Source organism: Castanea sativa, chromosome 10 (genome assembly GCF_040712315.1).
Source record: "Castanea sativa cultivar Marrone di Chiusa Pesio chromosome 10, ASM4071231v1".
NCBI classification, from domain to species: Eukaryota; Viridiplantae; Streptophyta; class Magnoliopsida; order Fagales; family Fagaceae; genus Castanea; species Castanea sativa.
The window spans coordinates 15,944,357-15,969,953 of record NC_134022.1 but is presented as its reverse complement, the minus strand read 5'-3'; the positions used below and the strand labels follow the sequence as shown (position 1 = coordinate 15,969,953).

General features: G+C 35.6%; 3 protein-coding genes across 3 annotated transcripts; 1 reads left to right on the top strand and 2 right to left on the bottom strand.

Moving 5' to 3' along the window:
- Positions 1–581: 581 nt before the first annotated feature.
- LOC142612105 (salutaridine reductase-like) lies at positions 582–3,101 on the bottom strand. Its single transcript, XM_075784228.1, has 5 exons — positions 3,093–3,101; positions 2,838–2,897; positions 2,322–2,525; positions 1,478–1,660; positions 582–1,180 (listed from the first exon to the last, which is right to left on the bottom strand). Exons 1-5 carry the CDS (start codon positions 3,099–3,101, stop codon positions 803–805), a joined length of 834 nt encoding a protein of 277 aa, XP_075640343.1. The 3' UTR covers positions 582–802.
- Positions 3,102–9,151: 6,050 nt separating this feature from the next.
- Positions 9,152–12,495, bottom strand: LOC142611628 (salutaridine reductase-like). The gene is made up of 5 exons (XM_075783720.1): positions 12,381–12,495; positions 12,027–12,270; positions 11,347–11,424; positions 10,993–11,175; positions 9,152–9,594 (listed from the first exon to the last, which is right to left on the bottom strand). The coding sequence occupies exons 1-5, from the start codon at positions 12,413–12,415 to the stop codon at positions 9,214–9,216; spliced, it is 921 nt and encodes a 306-aa protein (XP_075639835.1). The 5' UTR covers positions 12,416–12,495; the 3' UTR covers positions 9,152–9,213.
- A 4,537-nt stretch (positions 12,496–17,032) lies between these two features.
- LOC142612104 (uncharacterized) lies at positions 17,033–18,265 on the top strand. Its single transcript, XM_075784227.1, has 3 exons — positions 17,033–17,306; positions 17,391–17,662; positions 18,005–18,265. Exons 1-3 carry the CDS (start codon positions 17,033–17,035, stop codon positions 18,263–18,265), a joined length of 807 nt encoding a protein of 268 aa, XP_075640342.1.
- Positions 18,266–25,597: the final 7,332 nt, after the last annotated feature.

The following is a 25,597-nucleotide window of genomic DNA, read 5'->3' as shown; positions in this document are numbered from 1 at the left end:
ATCCAATAGAACTTCAAGCCTTGGAAGAATGATTTACTTGAATCATTCTTCTTTCGTTCTTGAGGTAGAATTTCTCTAGAGTTTTGGCTTCTTCAAAACTTGGTCCCTCAAAATGAGAGGAGATGTCATCTATTTATAGTGGTTTTAGAAGATATACTCCACTTTGAATTGATATGCTTGAAAAGACATGGTAGACTTTTGATTGGACCAAATTTTGCTTAGAGATAATTATCTCTATTTATCTATTTTGATAAAGATTTTTGATAAAGATAATAATCAATAAAGATAAATAATTATCTCTATTTTGTTTATTTATTTTATTTTATTTATTTTATTTTATTTATTTTAATAAAGATAATTATTCATCAATATTGAATATGAAGTTTATCTTTATCTTGTGGGCCTAATGACAAGTGACAAATTTTAATATGCCAACGTGGTGTCAATTTGGATGACACATGTCATTATTTGACTTAATTAATTTAATGATATTAATTTGGAATTGATCACCAAATTTTTGATGTGGCATTTTGTAATTGGCTTGACAAATTTTTGCCTCCTACAAAGACAAACTCCACGGGAATATTCATATTTTGTGAGAATTTTATTTTATTGAGAATAAGTTCAAAGAAAAGTACAAAGATTGTAGCTTACATACATGTAACCACCAAAAAAAGAAATAAAAAAGGAGCAACATTTTTAGCATTATTGATCTTTGTCTGCCTGCCACGCACACATTATTACACAAACGTAACATATTGTATTGACTAATTGTTGCTATTGCATAATTAATATTTTCGAGTCAAAAGGTTGACACTTCTGTTTGATCAAAGAAGAGGCCGGAAGGACCACCTTCAGGCATCAAAGCAAGCATCACAGGACCTTTTGCAGCTTCTACAATAGTGAAAACCCCAGTGTTGTCGTTTAAATCCGTTTTCGTATAGCCAGGACCAACTGAGTTAATAGCAATATTGGGATTCTTCTGAGCTAGAACCCTTGTGTAAGCATTCAGAGCTGCCTTGGAGACAACATAAGCTGAAAAATTGATAGGCCAGCCTTTGACTTCTATGGAATTCTCCTTCACATCTTCTAAGAACCCTTTAACCACCTCGTCCACTTTCTCTTCTGTGAGACCATCTACATCTTCTAACTTCTTCCTTGCATTTTCATTTGAAATAAACTGATACAAACACACAATTGAATATATAAGCTCATCATACATGGTCAATTAATTCTAATTTCTAGCACCAAATGTTCATTGCATGTCCAGTTCAATTGTCAAAGCACAAATCTCGACATGCCATGTCCTGCAACTAATTCACACTTCATATTGTTAGAAATGACCAAAAAATTTCCAAGTGTTGTGACTTTTGAATTTTCACAAAGTGATTTCATTAACCCTGTGATTGTGAGGAGTTGTACCTTTTTCATTAGTAGCATCTATGACCTAACTACTTTTGGATTAATAATAATTTACCTTTAGCTGCCCCAAACCGGAGGAGACGTTTACTATTCTTGCTGAATTGGATAATTGAAGAAGCGGAATAAGTTCTTTGCTCACTTGCTTGGTCCCATAATAGTTTGTTCTCAAACAATTCTCCGTAGTTTGATAAGTCTGCTTTATAAGTTCCTTCAAAGGTTTGGCATTTGGACCTATAAACTGTATGATCAGATGGAGGTCAGCGATGTTGCACTCATCTTTAAAACATTTTATTTCTATTATGCTTGTTATTTGTGAAAATTGAGGGAGTGGGGAGGGGAAAAAATTTATTGCTAACGTATATATACAACTTCGGGATGATGCTCTCTAATTGACATGAACAATGATTACATAGCATTAAGAGACTTACTTCATCCAAACCAAGGTTCCATAATTCCTTATCGACTATGGCTCCACTAATCCCTGCATTGTTTACCTACAATTTTGAAGTTATATCAAGATTTCCTGGGTTAATATATGGTATATATTTTTCTTTTTCCGAACAAGTGATAAATGTTCATCTACTGAAGAAAAAGGTCGTAAAAGAAACAGGACTATATGATTCATCTTTGTTATACGCTATAAACTGACTGTAAGAGGTTCCTAGCATAGCTATTCTCATCCTCACTGGACTATTTGGATTTATTCTCTTCTACTAGTCAGTTTTTCTTTTTTTTTTTAATATATGAGCTCAACCAATGCTTTAGTTTCTTTGTTAAATTCAAAATTCAATGATTCTATTAAAAAGTCCATAGATTCACCGTAACATATGAGGAAAAAAACAATCTTCACTATCAAAATAACACTTAGAATCTCTCAGAATATGTATAAGTTGCATCACCAATATGTCAAGCTTCCCAAATTGGGTTTTGATGAAATCAAGCAAAAAGGAAATGCTAACTGGGTCCGTCACATCTAGTTGATGGAAGACCACATCAGAGTATCCAGCAGTCTTGAGTTTATCAACAGCTTCATTGCCCCTCTTCACATCTCGAGCGGTTAATACCACCTTGACTCCATTTGAAGCTAATTGTTGACATATCCCCTATCCGATCCCTTTATTGGCTCCTGTTACAACTGCAATCCTAGGGGGAAGATTGAAACTAAAAATCAAAAAAAAAAAAAATTTTAAAATGTGCATATTAAGGGGGTGTTTGGTAGAGTAATTTGAAATGAGATTTTTATAGTTTTTTAAAATACGTGTATGTGAAAATGTGTGTAAAAATGTGTATAACATGGTTTAAAATGTAAAAAATGTGAGTTTAAATTTAGAGACCAAACAGGCCTTAAGGATATCTCAATAGATCCCCAGCTTTATGTGTCAACTAAAAACATTATTGTTTGAAGATCAAATTACCACTTTGTCCCAGGAGTCATGTTTGTTTCCACCATTTGTTGTGAAAAATTGAAGGGTAGTCTGTAAGAGTAAGTGTAACAGACTAACAGCGTTGCAAATTATGTTTTATCAAAAAACATAATGGTTCTTTTCTTGGTGTAGTCTTATAAGTTTTCATAGATTTGCTGTAGTGTGTATTTTAATTTTGTTTTTATAGGGAGTTTGACTATAATTGACACTCAAGTAGAAATTGTTCGGCTAGTATGTGTATCTTACGTATGCCATGACGTACGTATTCCTCTCTTAAAAAGTAGGCCCTCCTATCAAAAAAAAAAAAAAAAGAAGGGTAGGCCATGGCGTATTTTGTTTTTACGTAGGCCATGACGTATTTTTAAATTTTTTAAGAAAGAATAGATATTGAAGTATTGAAGTAAGTATATTATTTTAGTGTGCTATTTATATTATTTTATTATGTTGAAAGTTAAAATAAAATTACTGATATTGGATGTTTTGTAGAATAAAAATGTAAAATAAATAAAGTAGTTTTTGGGAGAGCCAAATAGCTAAAATTATGGCTCCATCAATGTGGCTAATTTGGGTTTCCTGGTTGGCCGAAACTATAGTAGCTTATTTACTTCTCTTTTGTTAAGACGTAATCTTGATTGAGTAAGGGTCCATTTAATTGAAGGGGTGGAAAAATAGAAGGATATATAGAAAATTGGTAGATGATAGAAAAGATTTAGTTTTTCCTTCTATGTGCTTAGTTAGAGGGGTGGAAAAGTGGGAGGAATGGAAAACTCTTTTATTTGGTTGAAAAGAAAGATAAAACGATAGAAAATGTAATTTATATAAATTTACTCTTATACTCTTATTCCATAATATATAAGAAATAATTTATTTGTACTCATTAAATAATATAAAAATTTACAAATAATACATGTAAATTTTTTTTCTTTATTATTATAAATAATTTAATCTAATATATATATACCTAATAATCTAGACATGTTGCTGGGTGGTAAAAAAAAAAAAAACTGGGCAACAAAACAAAATCTAGTTCAAAGACCGTTTTGCATTGGTCTCGACATGTTCTTTTTTTTCTCTTTTTAAAAAGAATAGAAGACTAGGAAAAACTGGGCAACACAAATTCAATATCTAGACATGTTGTGGAGCAATGCTGGTACCAAAACTTGTGCCATAATTCACCCATGTAGTGAGTTTTGGTTGGTAAAGAGGTGATAGTGGGTCCATGTGGGGACCCATCATCAACCATAACTCGCCACATGGGCGAGTTGTGCCACAAGTTGTGGCACCAGAATTATCCCATGTTGTGTGGGGTAGGTGTGATGCGTAGGAAGCATTAAAATCGGGGGGAGGGGGGGGGTGGGGGGAATTTACTCATTGCTGGGGAATTGGAGTTGTCACTCTTTTTTTCTCTCCAATTTGGAGAGATGTGTTTTTGGCGGGCTAGGGAAGAAAATGCTAGGGTCCTACCATAAAATTTGTTATAATTTCTCTGCTTATCAAACAATATCAAAACCTATTTTCTCTCCATTATTTTTCATTCTCCTTATTTCACCTCCAACCAAACATACCCTAAGGGAGCACTCCCCAACTAATTAAGACCCATTTTAATGAAATATAAAGATCGCTAACATGTTATTAGTAGGGGAGGGTGACTTGAAAGGCGATCCCAAGACACTCCCTATAGCAAAATGGCAAAATCTTGTTGGCCCAAAGCCCAACCACTAGGCCACCACCATTGGAGTTGGTAGTCAAATCTACTTTGGCATCTCATTAATCATAACAGAGGCTAATTCAGTAATTCACTAATTGGGCTAAACATTTTTTTTTTCATTTTCTAGGCTTAGATGAACAATTATTTCACAACTTTTTTTAAAATTTTTAATTTCAATTATTTCACAACTTCTGTTAATACCTATTTCCTAACACATTCTCTATGAACCCGACTCAATCAAGTCTGACCTCATTATGGGCCCAATTCATGTATTATATTATTTTTTTTATTCTTTAAGTATGGCCCAAGCCCATGTAACATATGAAAAAAATTGAAGAAGTGTTGTTTGAAAGTTAAGGATCAATTTCATTCGGACCTTTTGAATAAGCCCAACCCATATGTGCTACCAAGTGGGTAAGGGACATTGGTAGCACCTCAAGCTCATGGAAGAGGTCTTATATCCAAAATTTCTACCCCAAAATAGCTTTTATGCTCTGGGTAACTGTGACCCAAAGTTTTTGTCCAAACCCTTTTTTCCTTTAAAAATGGTTGGCTCTCATTGGCCAACTTCAAATGCTAGCTCTCATCTAGGTGAGCCTCCCAATGGTCTGGAACAACTAAAAAGTGGGGAGCCAATAAAATTTTAGTCAAGCATTTCCCAAATCATGTTAAAAGCATGTCAAACTCTTCCCTAAACAAAATCAACCCAAGCCAAAACACCAAATTAGTATCACAGGGGATAAAAGCCTCTTCCACTACTCAAAAAATAGTCAAGAGCAACACCCCAAACTCTATATAAAAATCTCTCTTCAACTCATAAATGAACCAACCACATTCTACTCATTGCTGGAGAATTGGAGTTGTCACTCTTTTTTTCTCTCCAATTTGGAGAGATGTGTTTTTGGCGGGCTAGGGAAGAAAATGCTAGGGTCCCACCATAAAATTTGTTATCATTTCTCTGCTTATCAAACAATATCAAAACCTATTTTCTCTCTAATTTTCTCTCCATTATTTTTCATCCTCCTTATTTCACCTCCAACCAAACATACCCTAAGGGAGCACTCCCCAACTAATTAAGACCCGTTTTAATGAAATATAAAGATCACTAACATGTTATTAGTAGGGGAGGGTGACTTGAAAGGAGATCCCAAGACACTCCCTATAGCGAAATGCCAAAATCTTGTTGGCCCAAAGCCCAACCACTAGGCCACCACCATTGGAGTTGGTAGTCAAATCTACTTTAGCATCTCATTAATCATAACAGAGGCTAATTCAATAATTCACTAATTGGGCTAAACATTTTTTTTTTCATTTTCTAGGCTTAGATGAACAATTATTTCACAACTTTTAAAATTTTTAATTTCAATTATTTCACAAATTCTGTTAATACCTATTTTCCTAACACATTCTCTATGAACCCGACTCAATCAAGTCCGACCTCATTATGGGCCCAATTCATGTATTATATTATTTTTTATTCTTTTAAGTATGGCCTAAGCCCATGTAACATATGAAAAAAATTGAAGAAGTGTGGTTTGAAAGTTAAGGATCAGTTTCTTTCGGGCCTTTTGAATAAGCACAGCCCATGCGAGCTACCAAATGGGCAAGGGACATTGGCAGCACCTCAAGCTCATGGAAGATGTCTTATATCCAAAATTTCCACCCCAATATAGCTTTTATGCTCTGGATAACTGTGACCCAAAGTTTTTGTCCAAGCCCTTTTTTCCTTTAAAAATGGTTGGCTCTCATTGGCCAACTTCAAATGCTAGCTCTCATCTAGGTGAGCCTCCCAATGGTCTGGAACAACTAAAAAGGGGGGAGCCAATAAAATTTTAGTCAAGCATTTCCCAAATCATGTTAAAAGCATGTCAAATTCTTCCCTAAACAAAATCAACCCAAGGCAAAACACCAAATTAGTATCACGGGGGATAAAAGCCTCTTCCACTACTCAAAAAACAGTCAAGAGAAACACTTCAAACTCTATATAAAAACCTCTCTTCAACTCATAAATGAACCAACCACATTCTACCCACAAACCTGAAACTTTAGAGCAAAAGCTCATTCAACCAGTCAACAAGCTCATTCAACCAGTCAACAATGTCACAATTCTGAAGCTTGGGGTGGAAATATGGGTACAAGGGAACCTTCCCTCTCTTCCTCACAACCTCTCTCAATTTCCTCTTCTCACTGACTATGAGTCGAAGTTTCAGACCTGTTGAACCATGTTTTCCCCATAAAGCTGAAACTTGAGAGCAAAAACCCACTAAGCCAGGAAATATTCTCACAATTCTGAACCTTAGGGGTGAAATATGGGTACAGGAGAACCTTCCCTCTCTTCCTCACAACCTCTCTCAATTTCCTCTTCTCGCTGACTGTGGGTCGAAGTTTCGGGCCTGTTATGTTTTTATGCTTTTTTGCATTTTTGTTATTAGCATTTTGATTCTCTCTTATCAAAACACCATTAGCCTTTTGTTCATTATACATTTAGAATTTTGGGCTTGATTCTCCACAACAAACACTTCTAAAGAACCCAAGGGGAGATTTGGGTCATTCTCGCATTTTCGACCCTTATCGCAAAAACGTCCCTGACAACTTCATTATTGCTATCTAAATTTTTTTTTTAATTTATTAATGTAATCTCACTTTAATTTGCACTATCATTAAAGACTATTTTTACTAATTCCAAATTACAATATATTATATTATCACCTCAATAATTACGCTTTAGGTACAAATATGGTTTTCCGGTAACAAAGCTCAGGGGGAGGGATCTAAAAGCAAACCAATTGAGCTTGCTAGATAAGACGTGTCTTCGAGGAGCATAAACAAGCTTGGAGTGAATTACCAAGGAGACCACCAAAAATTAATGTTTAGCAGCCCCTCCAAACAACTAGATAAAATTAAACTTTGATGCAGCAATAAGGATAGAGAAAATTTCTATTGCAGTAGTGGGCGGAGATGATTCAGGAAAGCTTCTATTGGAATTGGCAAAACAATTGGATCCAAGGAATTCTTTGCTAGGCCAAAGCAACTTGGTGTGCTATTAAGTGTGCTGCTATGGAAGGTTATAGAAATATAATATTGGAAGGTGAAGCTCTAAATGTTATAGATCCTTTGAAGAATGTAGATTTTGTCCCTCATATATTATCAAATTCATACTTGATAGTATTTTGTATTTAGCTAAATCTTTTGTAAATGTTTTTTTCTCTTTTGTCAATAGAGAGGGCAATGTCTCCACTCATCTTCTTGCCCAATGGGCTGCTTTTGTAACTTAGTCTGGGTTACTTCTCATCTCTATTCTGCCTTTATTTGTGATTAAAACTTTAGATAGAAATAGTTCCAAGCCAAACCTTTTTGTATTTCTCCTGTTTTGGGTTGAGTAATAAAGTATTTATTAAAAAAAAAAAGGTACAAATTGGAGTAACTATACTGTATGACTGCAATTGTTTCACCTATTTTTCCCTGGCAAAACTAACTCCACAAAAATTGTCCTTGTGCACTATTCATCAAAAAAATTTATTTTATTAAAAATAAGTACAAAAGAAACCCAAATGCAAGAGAAAGTAGTTCCTCCCCGTAGGAATGGCAACGGGTCGAGTTCGGGCCGAATTTTTGCATACTTAAACCCGACTCGCAGCCCAAGACTCGCAACCTGAACTTGGCCCGATTATTAATCGGATTTTTTTCTAGGGCCCAGACCCACCCCGCAGGCCCCGTTTATCTTCCCATCCACAAACCCAGAAACAAGAGACCAAAGACCACCGTTATCAACAAAAATTCACAAACATGTTAAACCCACAACATCTTCATCACATCTCTTCTTTATGGCTTTGTGATAATTTGCCACCGACCACCCCATAATAAACCCAGAACCAATGATCCAAACCAAAACCAACCACCACGACGCCCCTAAAAATAAGAAGAGAGAAGAGAGATCAACGAACCTACCACCAGGACACCACCGGAAAGACGAAAAGAGAGACAGGATAGTCGGAGGTTATGAAATGAGATGGTCAAAGGAAGAAAGAGAAAATAGAAATCTGGGAAAGAGGCGTTACAACCGTTTGGGGTATTGGACTAAGATGGTGAGGCGTGGCTGCGTGATGAGGTGTGAGGGCGTGCCTGAGGACCTGAGGTGTGGCTACAATGAGGCACTAAGGCGTGAGGGCGTGATGAGCACTGACTGAGGCAGAAGGCAGTGAGGCGTGAAAATGGGAATGAGAGGGAGAGGCGGCTGGGTTAGTGAATAGTGACTAGGGTTTCAAAATTACAATGATATATATATATATATATATATATATATATATATATATATATATATATATATCATCCGGGTATTATCCGGGCCAGGTTTTCAGGTTGGGTTCCGGGTTTTTTTATAAAATCCGGACCCAACCCGGAACCGCTTCGGGTTTTTAAAAAAAAAAACCTATATCCGACCCTATTTTTTATTGAGCCGGGTAAAATTCGGCCCATTAAGGTCGGGCCGGACCGGATATCCGCGGGTCGAATTTAAAATTGCCATCCCTACTCCCCCTCCCCAAAAAAAAAAAAAAAAAATCTTTAGCCTTAATTGTCTCTACCTTCCACGCACACATTAGCACAAATACATAACATGTTATTTTGTTGCTGTTATAACTATTGCACAATATGTTACAGTCAAAACGTTGACACTTCTGTCTTATCAAAGAAAAGCCCAGAAGGCTTAGAATCAAGCATCAAAGCCAACATCACAGGGCCTTTTGCAGCTTCTTCAGTAGTCGAGACCCCAGTGTTGTAATTCAAATCTGTTTTGGTAAATCTAGGACTGACTGCGTTAATGGCAATTGTGGGATACTTTTTCGCTAGAACCCTTGTGTACGCATTCAGAACTGTCTTGGTGACAGAATACGCTGAAAAATTATTACTAGGCCAACCTTTATCTTCTATCAAATTCTCCTTCACATCTTCTAAAAACTCTTCAACCACCTCATCCACTTTCTCTTCTGTGAGACCATCTACATCTCCTAGCTTCTTCTTTGCATTCTCATTTGAAATAAGCTGAAATACAAACACAAATTTTCAATTTTTTTTTTTTAAATCGTGGTCCAGAAAATTCTAGCACTATTCATTTAATGCATGTCAAATATAGTTTCAAAGCACAAATCAAAACATGCCACGTTCAGTTTATATCATCTAATTATCAGAAATAACGACAAAGTTTTCAAGTTATTGGAGAATTTCGGTTTACTCATAATAAACTATATCTCATTTCACACTTACTCCCTTCAACTATATCCTCATTTACATTTACCCCCTATACTATAAAAATGCAAACTTTATCCCCTTAAATTATACTTCGTTTACCCTTCCTCCCTAAAATATATCTCCCATAAACTATGAAAATATACACTTATTTCCCTAAACAATTACTCATGAGTTAGGGTGCAAAGTGTTACACAGACAATAATTTAGAGAGGTAAGTGTACATTCTCATAGTTTCAAGGAAAGTGTAAATGAGAATTAGGATAGTTTAGGAGAGTAATCGTAAAAAGAAGTATAATTGGTGTAATTTTCCTCAAGTTTTTTGACTTAAAACAATACGAAGAGAAATATATATTTACACACTCATTACTGTGTACTCTAAACGCATCATATCTAGAATTTTGTGCATGATTTCCACAATTTTTGTACAAATATTCTTAATAAAATATGAATAGTGACAATGTGTACAAATCATGTACAATAGTGAATGTTTGATAATCATGACTCAAAATACTAAGAGTCTGTTTGGATACCACTTATTTTGCTGAAAACTAAAAACTGAAAATACTGTAGCAATTTTTAAATATGTGAATATTGCTGTGAGAACTATTTTTAATTAAATTTTCGGTGAAAAAAGATGTTTGTGGGTCCCGTGAACAGTGCACAAGACCCACTGACAGTGCCTTTCTAGTGAAATGTGTGGACGTTCAAAAGGGTAGTGGGTCCTTGCACAATGCACAAGACCCATTGGCAGGGATGTGTCCCACGTGAAACCAACTTCTGGTAAAAAAAAAAAAAAAAAGGAAACATGAAAACTCAAAACACAGACGTGAAACCTCTGAATCCAAATGCTCACTAAATTTACAACCAGTTTTACTTCAAAATATTTATAATCTAACATTATAATAAATGTGAATGGTGAAACATCAACAATATCATAAATAAATTTTTTTTGATTATCCTTTTATCTTTTATTAAAATGTGACATTTCAGTTTGCAAAATTTAAAAAGTAAAATTGTAATAGTCCTAGCTAGTATTACTATTTAATTGTCACATAATAATTTTATTAACCATGTAAGGGATATGATGTATATACCCAATACATAAGATACATTCTCTTTCTTCAGTGGTTGCATCTACTATAACATGTATAACTAGAGGTAACTAGATTCTTTGAATTAATAATATTTTACCTTAAGCTGTCCCAAGTTGGAGGAGATGTTTACTATTCTTGCCGATTTTGATAACTGAAGAAGTGGAATAAGTTCTTTGCTCAAATGCTTGATCCCATAATAATTTGTTTTGAAAGAGTTTACCGCAGATTCATAAGTTTGCTGTACAAATTTCTTAAAGGCTCCGGCATTTGGACCTGTAACCTATTATCGCATACAGTGGTAAACGATTTTCAATACATATCTAAATTAAATTATTTGATTACTTCTTCTTTTCTCCACTTAAAATTATTCATCTTGCCATAGCTACTAAATTCTGGATTATGTCCTCCATTTTGAAATACAGAAAAGATTATATTACACTGAGAGACTCACATCATCAGGGCCCAATTTTAAGTCTTTTGGATCCACTGTACCAACTGTGGTTAATCCATTAACCGCTGCGTTATTTACCTGCGTAAGAACAAAACTTCTTCATCTAGTTAAATTGGGTTTCAATTTCGCCAAGCTAGTGACTGTAGGTTTTTCTTTATTTAAAACTCTATATAGAAAAATAATTCAACCATAATTGTCTTTATCATAGCTACAAGCTGATTAAAAAAGGAGTCTAGTCCAGCTATTAGACATTCATATAAATATTGTTGTATATCCCCATCTACTAGTCAATATGATATAGTATTTTATTAGAATCTTATAAATTATTGCTAAGAAATTATTCATTTAATCATTTAATCCAATACTACCCTTCTTTCACATGAGGGCCCAAGCTGCCTTATGTGAGAATTTTTTATATATTTTTTAAAAAAATAAGAGTAATGTGGAGATAAAGATAATTCAACTAAAACTTCCTATTACGATACAATGATAAATTTTAGAACAATCAGTAATATACCATAATCAAAGCACCCTACTAATGTATTATCTTTGCTAAAATCAAAATTTTGGTAATCCAAAACTCTAGGAAAATGGTTGTAATAGATGAAGAAGCAATTAAACACAATCTTCACAATCACATGCAATATATCAGAAGAGGGCTAGAGAGTTGGATTAGGTACCAATATGTCAAGCTTCGCAAATTCGGTTTTGATGAAATTCACGAAAGAAGAAATGCTGACTGGGTCCAAGAGATCAAGTTGATGAAAAATCAAATCGGAGTATCCAGCAGCCTTGAGTATTTCAACAGCTTCAGTGCCCCTCTTCACATCTCTAGCAGTTAATATTACCTTGACCCCATTTGAAGCTAGCTGTTTAGATATCTCAAATCCTATTCCTTTGTTGGCTCCTGTTACAACTGCAACCCTGGGAAAAAGATTGAAATAAATGCAAAAGAAACAAGGAAAGAATAATGAGTATTAGGATCTCAGGTTATGTTCGACTAAAAACATTATAATTAATTAAAGATCAAATACCTCTTCGTTTCAGGATTCTTGGTTGTTTCAGCCATTTCTTATGAGCGTTGAGTATGTACTACCAATGCAGAAGATTCCTTAATTAAATTTGTGGTTTGCAGTTGGTGTAAAAAATGTTAAGCTAATTGGTATTTATAATTTGGCTCATTAAATTGTCTCTTTTTCAGTCTTGCTTAACGTTGGCATACGTAAGCCATGACGTTTTTTCTATCTAATCTATTCAACGCGTACGCCTTGACATCTATGATCAGCTATATAATATTGAAGTGTTCTAGACATTGAATTAATATTTACTAAGACACCTTTTTGCTCCTCCCGATTGGAACAACGTCAAACTTTACTCTCAAATATATGATAGATAGAGTTTCATATATATATATATATATATATATATATATATATATTGAACTCAGTCAAAGGAACATGTCTACATCATTATTATTTTTTTTTTTTTTTGACATAAAGATTGCGAAAAGGCTAACAGACAAGAACGGAAGAAAAACTATAAAGAACAAAGATAGTGCTTAACAATAAAAAAAATTCTTAAGGGTCTATTTGGGGTTTACTTATTTTGTTGAAATTGAAAATTTTTTACTAAAAATACTATAGATAAAAGTAAAAGTTAGCCGAAATAGTACAGTGTGACCTATGAATAGTATCAAAAAATACAATGAAGCCTATGAATAAGAGTAAAAATAAGCTAAGTAGTAAAATAACTAACAAAAATAATTTTTGTCAAACACACACTAAATACGTTAATATCTAAGAACTTGGTAGTTCAACTAATTGACACTTTTTAGTGAAATGAGTGTATATTCTCAAAGTTTAGGGAAGTAAGTGTAAAATGTGGCATAGTTTAGAGAGATAAGTGTAAAAATGGGTACAGTTTATGGGGGTAAATGTAAAATAATGTAGAGTTTAGGAGATAAAGTGTAATTTTCCCATTATTTTTACAAAAAAACTTAACAAACTAATGCGATAAGTATATATGATTGGTGCCATTTTATTTTTTGTGGTTGGTAAAATTTTTTTGCAATAAGTATATGTGATTTGTGCCATTTTATTTTTTGTGATTTGTAAATGGTTGGTGAAAGGTTATTAGTTTGTAAGGATCTATTATCTAACACAATTTATAGTATACTAGTATTATGCCCGTGCGATGCACAGCTTAATAAAAAAAAATTATATATAAATTTTTAAAAAAGATTTTTTTTTTTGATAATATAATCAAATCTAATAACAAATAAAATAGTAAAAATATTTTTAAAAATTAAGTTACATGGAAAATGTATATTATGTAATTTTTTTTTTTTTTGCAAAAAATATATTATAAAATATTTTTAAAAATTATGGCAAGTTTTAAATTTCTAAAAGCTCTTAATAGTAAAATTGTAATTTAATTATATATATTTAAGATATTCTATAAATATTGTTGCAATTTAAGATGCATTAGACTTCTTCTTTTTTTAGTGTAGTATACGATTACTGCAATTTAAGATATATTAGACCTTTTGATTTAGTGTAATGTACATTGCTACAATTTAAGATGTATTAGACCTCTTTTTTTTAGTGTAGTATACAGTTGCTACAATTTTAGAAGCATTGGACCTTTTGATTTAGTATAGTGTACATTGCTACAATTTGAGATGTATTAGACCTATTTTTTTTAGTATAGTATATGTTATTGCAATTTAAGATGCATTAGACCTCTATTTTTTAGCGTAGTATACGGTTGTTGCAATTTAAGATGCATTAGACTTTTTAATGTAAATATTTTCTTTTTAAAATATAAAAATCTAAAAAAATTTCTACAATTCAGTGCCGCCACTTAGCGCAACCACGGCGTCTAAGCCCAACTCTAATTATATAGTATACTAGTAGTTGACCCGTGTGATGCACGGGATAGTTAAATAAAAATTAAAAGTACTTATTTTTCTTAAAGGATTATGACTTAACTTTAAAAAATGTATAACTTGAAAATGAATAAAAATAAGTAATTTTTTGTTCAATATAATTGTGGGGATAAAAGGCCCAAGATGCGTTTTTGGGCCATGGGCTTAGTCCAAGGACGTTTACTAGTTCGAGGACGGATTGATGGTAACAAGGATGTCAAACTTAAAGACCCACGAGCAAATGTGGTGGAAGAAGTTAATGGAGGTGATCTGAGGAGGAGTATCTCCTCGTCTAAGTGAAATAAGGGTCAGATGGTACGTCATATTGACTAGAATGATATTTTAGGAAGTCTTGTGGATGAAGATGTGTTTTACAGGGGCATAGAGAACAAGAACAGTTGGGAAATATCTCAGAGAAAGCTGCTACCACCGCATTGAATGCTCTGTACTTAAGTCTCTGGTTGCATTAATGAGGAAGTGATACCTGAACAGTGATTTTCAGCCTTACAGCTATTACCTAAAGACTTCAAAAAGGTGCTGATGGGACAAGTATCAATGGGAGGAGTCTAGATCTACAAGTGGAGAGCAAAAATGAAGGGGAAGGGGGAAGGAGGAAGTATAAGAAAAGGGAAGGTCCCGGAGAATAGAAGATCGAGGGAGAGGAAGAGAAAACATTGTTGACTGGATATTTGTACTTAATCTTTAAGAGAGGAGAAATATAAGAATCTGTTCCTCGACTTGAGTCCAAGGATAAATTTCATCATATAAACCTGCCCATCCTTATCATTATAGAATCTTTGGTCATTGTTGTGATCGTTTAAGCTCATTAAAAACATTATTTTTGACCCACTCTCTATAAATTTATTGTATTGGGCTCTTTAAGCCTATACCCTTCCTCTTATTGGGCTTAGGTACAAATTGTGACCTTACAATTGGCATCGTCTGTGGGAATCTTTGGTTTTCAGTGAGTCTGAGGTTAGGTTATGGCAAATTCAGGTCCACACCAGGTGAAGTCTAAGGGGTCCCAGCGTCAAGATGACTTCCTCAATCTTGAACGTGTTGGAGCCCAGCGTCAAGATGACTTCCTCAATCTTGAACGAGTTGGAGAGCAGGAAGGAAGTGTACATACCACCCATACTAGCAAGAGTCAGTCACGATGTGGAAGCATAGTCTCCCATGAGGAGAATGCTAGGGCCATGCAGTTGGAAATTGACCGTTTGAGGAGACAATTACGTCACGAACGACGACAGTGAGCTCCGTCCATTTCTGACTCTTCTTCTGGTGAGAATGAGGAGGGTAGCTACAAGCCTAGATCAAGAACTCCCCTAGTGAGTCTTACTCGTATGAAGAGAATAACCCCCATAATCGCAGGAATAGGAGTTCATCCAATACGGGTTTGGGAACTGATGCTATGAGTCGGGCGCTGAATCAGATTTCTAAATCACCCTTTACACGTAAGATTGAAGGGGAAAAACTTCCTCAGCATTTCACTCAGCCAACGTTCACCATGTATAATGGTGGAACTGACCCTGTGGAACACGTAAGCCATTTCAACCAGAGAATGGCTGTGCACTCCAAAAATGAGGCTTTGATGTGCAGGGTTTTCCCATCCAGCCTGGGGCATGCTGCAATGAGGTGGTTTGATGGTCTGGGATCAGGGTCCATTGATTCCTTTAAAGAACTCACCCAAGCGTTCGGATCTCACTTTATTACATGTAGTAGAGTTCCTCAGCCTTTGGATTCTTTGTTGTCTATAAATATGCGAGAGGTTGAAACCTTAAAAACATACATAGATAGGTACTGGGAGATGTTCAATGAGATTGATGGGGACTTTGATGATGTGGCCATCAGAACTTTCAAGGTCGGTTTACTGGCCGAGCATTGTTTGAGGAAGTCGTTAACTAGGAAACCAGTTAGTAGTGTGGGCCAGCTCATGGACCGAATTGATAAGTATAAACAAGTTGAGGAGGACCAGTAGTTAGGTAAAGGAAAAGCGAAGATGGTCTCTCAGGATAGGAGAGACTTCAGGTCAAACAAATATAACGATAATCATCCTCGGTGAGATTTTACCAGGCAGACTAAGGCTGCTATTGTGCCACAAGCCGTTAACACGGTGTTCTGAGAGCCAGTTCATCAAATTCTAGAGAAGATTAAGAATGAGTCATACTTCAAATGGTCTAACAAGATGAGTGGAGACCCCACTAGACATAACCAGAATCTTCATTGTCAGTATCACCAGAAGCGAGGACACACCACTGAGAATTGCAGAAATTTGTGGTATCATTTGGAGCAATTGGTTAAAGATGGAAGGTTGCAAAAGTTCTTATATAGGCCCAATGGGCAAGTTGATCATACAGGCTCAAGTACTCAAGGGAACACCTCTTTAAGGCCTCCATTGGGCACCATTAATGTCATTTTTGCAGCTCTTGGGAGGACAGGCTCGTGTCCCTCCCATGTAATGACTGTGGCTACGCCATTACTCGAGAACTCTAATCATGAGCCAAAGAGGGCTAAGGTTGCAATATAATTGGCATTGAGTTTCTCGGAGAAGGATAAGTTTGGAACTATACAACCACATGATGATGTTTTGGTGGTCACGCTTAAGATAGGGGGTATGATGTGAGGCGTGTGATCGTGGATCAGGGTATTAGGGCAGAAATTATGTACCCCGACTTATATAAAGGGTTAGGGTTAAAACCAAAGGATTTGACTAGTAATGATTCACCTCTAGTAGGTTTCGATGGGAAAATGGTTATACCAATGGGGCAAGTCAAGGTACCAGTACAAACGAGGTCAGAAGTTGTCGAGGTTAACTTCATAGTGGTGGATGCATATTCTCCATACATAGCCATTATGGCGAGACCCTGGCTTCATGCCATGGGGATTGTCCCTTCCACTTTGCATTTGAAGGTGAAGTATCCATCTAGGGACCGGGTTGAAGAGTTGATCAGAAGCCAGTCTACCGTGAGGCAGTGTATGGTGGCTGCAATTAGACATCAGGCTGAGGATGGGTCCTCGGCTTCAAATAAGCATGGTTTGTAATAATTAAAGGAATCAGTGTTGTCAGGGGGTTTATCGGTAGAAGCAGAATGTGAAGCTTTAGAACAAATTTCTATAGGTAAGTATAAAGAGAAGTATTTTCAGGTTGGTGCTCAGCTGCCTCCTCAGGAGAAGGAGGAATTGATGAAGTTCCTTAAGGGAAACCTTGATGTTTTTTCTTGGAATACTTATGAGGCCCTTAGGATCGATCCGAGTTTCATTTGTCATCATTTGAATGTCAACCCCGCAGTTGTACCAAGGAAGCAATCACCTCAACGATCATCTAAGGAATATTCTAAAGCTGTCAAGGAAGAGGTAATTAAGCTCAAGCAGGTAGGAGCTATCAAAGAGGTATTTTGTCCTAATTGGTTGGCCAATACAGTGGTGGTTAAGAAGAAGAATGGAAAGTGACGAGTACGTGTAGACTTTACTAATTTGAATAAAGCGTGTCCCAAAGATCCTTTTCCCATGCCTCGCATTGATCAGTTGGTAGATGTCACGATTGGGCATCCTCGGATGAGTTTTTTAGATGCTTTTCAAGATTTTCACCAAATACCTTTGACTTTGGACGATCAAGAGAAAACAGTCTTCGTCACTCCTACAGGAAACTATCATTATAAGGTAATGCCTTTCGGTTTGAAGAATGCAGGGACTACCTACTAAAGGATGATGATCAAGATGTTTGAATCGCAGTTAGGGAAAAGCATTGAAGTTTATGTGGATGACATGGTGGTAAAGAGTAAGGTGGTGTCCAAGCATGTTGGGAATCTTGGAAACGTCTTCGAGACACTAAGGAAATATAAGTTGTGCCTAAATACTTCCAAATGCTCTTTTGGCGTTGGATCCGGTAAATTTCTGGGCTTTATGGTTACACATCTTGGAATCAAAGTTAATCCTGATCAAGTTAAGGCAATTAACAGTTTACAGCCACCTCGTAATCTTAAGGAAGTTTAGAGACTGACAAGAATAATAGCTGCCTTAAATCGGTTTATTTCTCGGTCCGCAGACAGATGTAGGCCTTTCTTCCAGTTGCTGAATAAATGGAAGGGATTTGAATCGACTGAAGAGTGTGCTTTGGCTTTTCAACAGCTTAAAGAATATCTTTCTCGACCATCCACTATGTTTAGGCCTGAGGTAGATGAGGTATTGTTTGCTTATATTGCTGTGGTTTCCCATGCTATCAGCTTGGTGCTAATAAGGGTTAACAACGGTTTTTAGAAGCCAATCTATTATGTAAGTAAATCATTGCATAAAGCTGAGATTCGTTACTTACCACTGTAAAAAGCCATTTTGGCAGTAGTGCATGCCACGCAAAAGCTTCCCCATTACTTTCAGTCTCACACAATTGTAATCTTAACCCAACTCCTGCTCAGGTTTCTACTTCAGAGTGCTGATTATACAGGAAGGATTGCCAAGTAGGCAGGGACGGAGCCAGGACTTGGAGTTAGGGGGTAGAAGTATAAAAAAAAAAATTGAAACTCCAAATAAACATTCATTTAATAAACCATCAACAAAGAAAAATACATAAAATTATTGTTTTTTAAGATATTACAATGCAATTATTTATGAAAACGGAACTCGCTGTCTTTTTAAATTTTCAAAATCATCTATGATTGAATCCGTACTAATTGTTCCAACAATGTCCTTTTCAATGAATAACATCATAGCATCTGACAAAAACTCATCTTCAATTTCATTGCGAAGGTCAGTTTTGATGACATTCATAGTTGAAAATGCTCACTTTGTAGTTACAGTAAAAATGGGAAGAGTAAGCACAAGCTTGACCACTCTATAAATAAGCGGATAGAATTCTGATTTTCTAGTTCTTACCATCCATTGGCACAATTTAGAAATATTTTTCAAATTGTTGAACCCTAAATGTTAAACTACATCATACTTATAAAGGTCAAGTTCCTTTTTCAAATCATTCTTTTCATCATCTGTGAAGTCTATTGGATAAAAATTATCTACCAATGAATAAATATCACTAACTCAAAAAGATTCATATGCCTCTCGAGGGTCTAGAGCTAAGCTAAGCGTAAGTAACTCCATGGCATGCTTACTAAACCAATGATTTAGTTCTTGTAATTGAGAATCTATTCCTACATTAAAAATATCTACTTTATAATAATGCTCATTTCTAAAGTCCTTTTGTTGATGACGAGATCGACCAAATCTTGCAACATAACGAGCATTCATATCAGGGACATCTATACTTCATTCCTTACAAAATGATGTCACAATAGCTAGTAAGTCATCCCATTTCTCATCTCTAAATTGTTGAATAAGCTTTTTAGTGGATGAAACTAAATGCGTAGCATTTTAAAATGTCTTGCAATTGGTTTGCAAAGTTTGACAAAGTTTGTCAGTGATCCTCATAGTTTCATTAACAAAATGCAAGATGAAGACAAATTCAAATGAAATCAATACCTCATAAGCGGACTCTGCTTCTACTTTTTGTGAAGAATTTCCTTTATCCATGATTTTCAGTAGAACTTCACATGTTGGACTAAAAAACTTTATCAAGTTAGAAACTGATTTATAATGCAAACCCCAACGAGTATCTCCAGGTCGCTGTAAAGTGACCATCTGATTAAGTCCTTTCCCAGTCTCAAGCTCTTCAATATCAATCAAATATGCAATGTCAGAAGCTCTAGCAATTTTTAATTGCTCAATACATTTGCATGAAGCACGAATATTATTGATAACCAAAATCAATTTAGTGAAAAATCTATTAAGAGGGATAACTACTTTCGATGCTCCTACCAATGCCAATTGTAAGCGATGTGCAAAACAATGAATATAGTAAGCATATGGACAATCATTTAAAATCAAAGCTTGTAATCCATTTCACTCGCCCCACATGTTGCTTGCACCATCATATCCTTGCCACCGAATGTTTTGGATATCTAAGCAATGATTAGAAAGCAAATAATATATCTCCTTTTTAAGGGTCACTGTTGCAGTGTCAACAACATGAACAATTCCATAAAATCACTCTCGCACAAAGCCAGCTGTATCAATATATCTTAAAACCTAGCCATTTGCTCTTTCATGGACTCATCACGAGCTTCATCAACCAATATGCAAAACGTTGCATCACCAATTTCCTCCCTAATTGCCTTCTTCACTCTGGTTGAAATAACATATAAAATTTCTTTTTGAATCTGAGGTGATGTGTAGCTGGCATTTTTTGGAGCTTTTGCCATTATTTCAACAACATTATTATTATAACCCACCATCAAATCCAATGTCATAAGAAAGCTTCCCCGATTGGTTGAAGTAGAGCTTTCATCTCGACCTCTATAAGCAATAGTTTGCAAGGCAAGATGTCGAACAACATCAATTGAAGCCTTCAATCGTACTCGATTATATACAATTTATTCTGAAGTGAAATTGCCCACTACCCTGTCTATGTGTTGAGACTGGTTCATCAAATCTTGACACGCTTTATGCTTTATGGGCAAATCTATAAGTGGAGTTAAGATCTTTCCCCATATGAAGACTAAAAGAACAACTTTCACCATTTCCCACTTTCTTCCAATTCTTAAATCCGTTAATCGTGAATGCATTTTGTCCATCATGCCCAGTTGGCTTATGAAAGAGCAAGCATGGTAGACAAAAAGCAGCATCTTTTTTAGGAGAATATTCAAGCCATGGCTTAAAACAATCATATTCATACCAAGAACCTTGAAAGCTTCGACCCTTCTCAGATTTTTTAAAATTTTTTAAAACGAGGCTGGTATGGACCCAACGTAATGTATTGTCGCCAGATCTCATCTCGTTGATCAACATGATAAGTATATATTTGTCTACGCAATCCAAGATCACGTTCTAATTGCAACGAACTCATGTCAACCTTTTGAAATTTTTTTTGAGAATTTTCCTCAACAGGTTTATCAGGATTTTCCTCAATTGGGACATCGAGATTTTCCTCAATTGGGACATCAAGATTTTCCTCAACATTAGTGGTTGCAATGTTGCACCACTAGTATTAGCTTCTAAACCATTTGAAGCTTTTCTTTTGAAAAAAATCAAATATGGTAGTTGACTTTTTCATAATCTACAAATAAAATATAATTTGAAATTATTATGTTATTATACAGTCAATAATCTACAATCATTACACACAAAAGACAAACACTATGCACACAAACATTCAACAACTAATCAATAAATTTTAAAGTTACAAATAACCTTTTTAATTATTTACCCAACTTTAATGTTTTGAAAAACATTAACTAATAGACAAAAACACTAAAGACAAAACTACAACAAAACTATCACAAAACATCACAGCCACATGCTATCGCTAAAAAAAAACTAAAAAAAAAATTACAAAACATTAATGGCAATAAGAGTTGATGTTGCGTGTGGGGTTGTGTTTGTCAATTGTCAGATGAGAACTTTTTCATGTATAAAAGAATACAAACTATGGGCAAAAGACAAAGATGGGTTAGTGATATTTTTACCTCTCTTTTAACTCTCTCTCTCTACTCTAGTTTATCTGCTTAAAGTCTCTCCGTCCCAATTCCCAGGCTCCCAGGCCCAGCGTTCCTAACTGCTGACTCCCTCCCTAGTCCTTGCTCTTGCTTAGTTGCTCTGTGTTCTCTTTTTTTAGTATTTTTTACAAGCCACAACAATATCAAGTGTCAACACATTACTAAAAGTAAGCCATCCCAAACAAGGATTCAATATGAGATGAGACATGAGAGGATACCTTTGCTTCTGCCGCTGGCTGCCAAATTCGTCTACTTTGTGTTTAGTTGTAAGTTAGTTAGGTTTTTCTTCTTCTTTTTTTCTTTTTTTAATGGCTTATAAATCTCCTTCTTTTTTTCCTTTTATTATAGGCTAGGTAGATATCTAAATAGAACCGGTTTTGATTTTTTTTTTTTTTTTTTTTTTTTGCTTGTGTTTGTTTTGGGGAGTTGTTTGGGCTTAATTTTTTTTGTTGGAATATTTTTTTATAGCATTTAAAAATATCAATAATATTTTTAAGGGGGAAAATTGCAATTTTTTTGAAACAAATTGCTAAAAATAATATATTATATATATACTAAAATTTTTTTTTGAAAATCTGGGGGGTGGAAGTCCAACAATAGCTTCGTCCCTGCTAGTGGGGAACAATTCTGGGGGCTTTTGATATAAAATATATGCCACGCACCTCTGTGAAAGGCCAGGTCCTTGCTGACTTGGTGGCCGAGTTCGCTGAGCCCTTATTAGAAGAAAATACGAAGAAATCGAACATAGATGAAAAATCAGTTGGCATGATCTCCCTGAAGGAATCTCTATCATGGAGGGTGTACGTGGATAATGCAACAAATCAAAGAGGATCAGGAGTGGGCTGGTTATAATATCTCTAGAAAAGATCGTCATTAAGAAATCTTTGGGAATGGTTTTCTCGGTCACAAATAATGAAGCCGGGTATGAAGCTCTCTTGATAGGAATGACCATGGTTCAGAAAATGGGAGGGAAAGTTGTGGAGATGTTCTTGGATTCATGATTGGTTGTAGGTCAGGTGGAAGGGGAGTTAGAAGCTAGAGATTCGAGGATGCAGGAGTATTTAAGTCAGGTTAGACGTTTGCGATTAAATTTTGAATCTTTTACCTTAGTGCAAATCTCTAGGAATAGGAATACTCATGCTAACTCTCTAGCCACCCTGACAACGTCCTCGGCACAGAGTTTACCTCGGGTTATTTTAGTGGAGGATTTGTGTATGCCTACTAAGATGAATGTAGATTTAGTCCATGTTCATCTAATCAAAGTGGGACCTACCTGGATGGACCTCATTGTGCTGTATTTTAAGGAGAATATCTTACTTGAGGAAAAATTTGAAGCTGACAAAGTATGTAGGAAGGCTCCTCTGTTTTGGCTGTCAGAGGATCAAAAGTTATACAAGCGCTCTTTTTCTGGACCATACATGCTGTGTATACACCCTGAAGTAACAGAGCTATTTCTAGAAGAATTGCATGAGGGGATTTGTGGAAGTCATATAAGGGGAAGATCCTTGTCTCACAGAGCCCTTACCCAAGGATAATGGTGGCCTAATATGCAGAAAGAAGTACTGGAATATGTAAAGAAATGTGACCAATGTCAGAGGTTTGCTCCCAACATTCATCAACCAGGGGGAGTCCTCAATCCTCTATCCAGTCCTTGGCTTTTCGCTCAATGGGGCTTGAATATTGTAGGACCCTTCCCCAAAGCAGCAGGGAATAAGAGATTTCTGCTGATCGGCACGGATTACTTCACTAAATAGGTTGAAACCGAGCCACTATCAAATATTAGGGATCTAGACGCAAGAAGATTTGTTTGGAAAAATATTGTCACCCAGTTCGGAATTCCTCATACCCTTGTCTCAGATAATGGCGTTCAGTTTGATAGTAAGGTCTTTAGAAGATATTGCTGCGATTTGGGTATTATAAACAGATATTCCACTCCGGTTTATTTGCAAGGGAATGGATAGGCCGAGGCTATTAATAAGGTAATAGTTAATGAGCTTAAGAAGAGGTTGGATGATGCTAAGGGGAGATGGGTGGAAGAGCTACCACATGTCCTTTGGACCTACAAGACTACACCCCGTAGGTCCACAAGAGAGACACCTTTTTCAACGACTTATGGGGCCGAAGCAGTAATTCCTCTCGAGACAGGTTCCCAACGCTAAGGATGAACTCTTTTAGCTTGAGCAACAATGATAAATTGTTAGAAAGGAGTCTGGACTTGGTTGAAGAATGAAGGGAAAGTGATATGGTTCAACTAGAATACTACTAGCACAAGCTTAAACAGGGTTATGACTCGAATGTGAAGTTAAGACCACTGTTGCCAGGGGATTTGGTGTTAAGGAAGGTTTTGGGTACTGCAAAAAATCCAACTTGGAGAAAATTAGGGTCAAACTGGGCAGGGTCATATCGCATCACCTCAGTAGTTGGAATATGGGCTTATTCTCTTGAAGATCTAGATGAAAATGTTGTACCACATCCCTAAAATGTAAATAACCTGCGAATGTATTATTATTAATGAAAGTTTTTCCAGTTATGTATAGCCTATTACTTTATGCATTACATTTATTATTTCTCTAAGATTCAAACAGAACTTTGGCTATACCTGGCTTCTCAGACCACATACCTTGGTAAAATTGATATCTTCCATTTTTTCTAAGAATCAAATAGAACATTGGTTATGTCTGGCTCTTCGGACCACATACATTGGGAAAATTGATATCTTTCATTATCTCTAAAAATCAAACAAAATCTTGACTATGCCTGACTCCTCGGACTACATACCTTAAGAAAATTGATATCTTCCATTTTCTCTACAAATCAAACAGAACCTTGGCTATGCCTGGCTCCTCAGACCACATACCTTGAGAAAATTGATATCTTTCGTTTTGTCTAAGAATCAAATAGAACCTTGGCTATGCTTGACTCCTTGGACCACATACCTTGGAAAAATTGATATCTTTCATTCTCTCTACAAATCAAACAAAATCTTGTCTATGCATGGCTCCTCGAACCACATACTTTGGAAAAATTGATATCTTCCCTTATCTCCAAATGTCAAACAGACATTTAGTTATGTTTAGTTCCTCAGACCACATACCTTGGGAAAATTGATGTCTTCCATTTTCTTTATGAATCAAACAGAACCTTGGTTATGCTTGGCTCCTCGAACCACATACCTTGGAAAAATTGATATCTTCCCTTATCTCCAAATGTCAAACGGACCCTTAGTTATGTTTGGTTCCTCAGACCACCCACCTTGGGTAAATTAACACTTCTAGTTATTTCTCTAAATGTTGAAGTTCATATTGATTATGGTTTATCCCTCTGATCGCATATATTGGGGACTCGTACAACAATGATCTGGATAATTAGAAGTCAATGAGCATCACTTAAAGCATTTGTAAGTATATCATATATATATTTGTGATTTGGTCAATATCTGGATGCTTCATAAAGAGCATCAAGTTTATAAGGAATGATGTGAATGATCACTCTGTTGTAAGGTATAGATTTTAAAAGTTGCAAAGGTATTTTATTAATATTGTTGATTTAGTAACTTCTAATTCTGTTGGATAGATAGGAGGGTATTATCCCTTATGCAAACAAAAAAGTGGGGAATGTCTTATTGTCCCCCTAATTAACTACTAAGAAAGATAGAAATTACACAAGGAAAGGATATAAACATAATTATCATAAATAAGGAACTTGTAATCTTCATTAATTTAACTCTCGATAGGAGGCAATTTGCTTACAAAAATCTAATTTCATAGTGGCAAAATGCCATCAT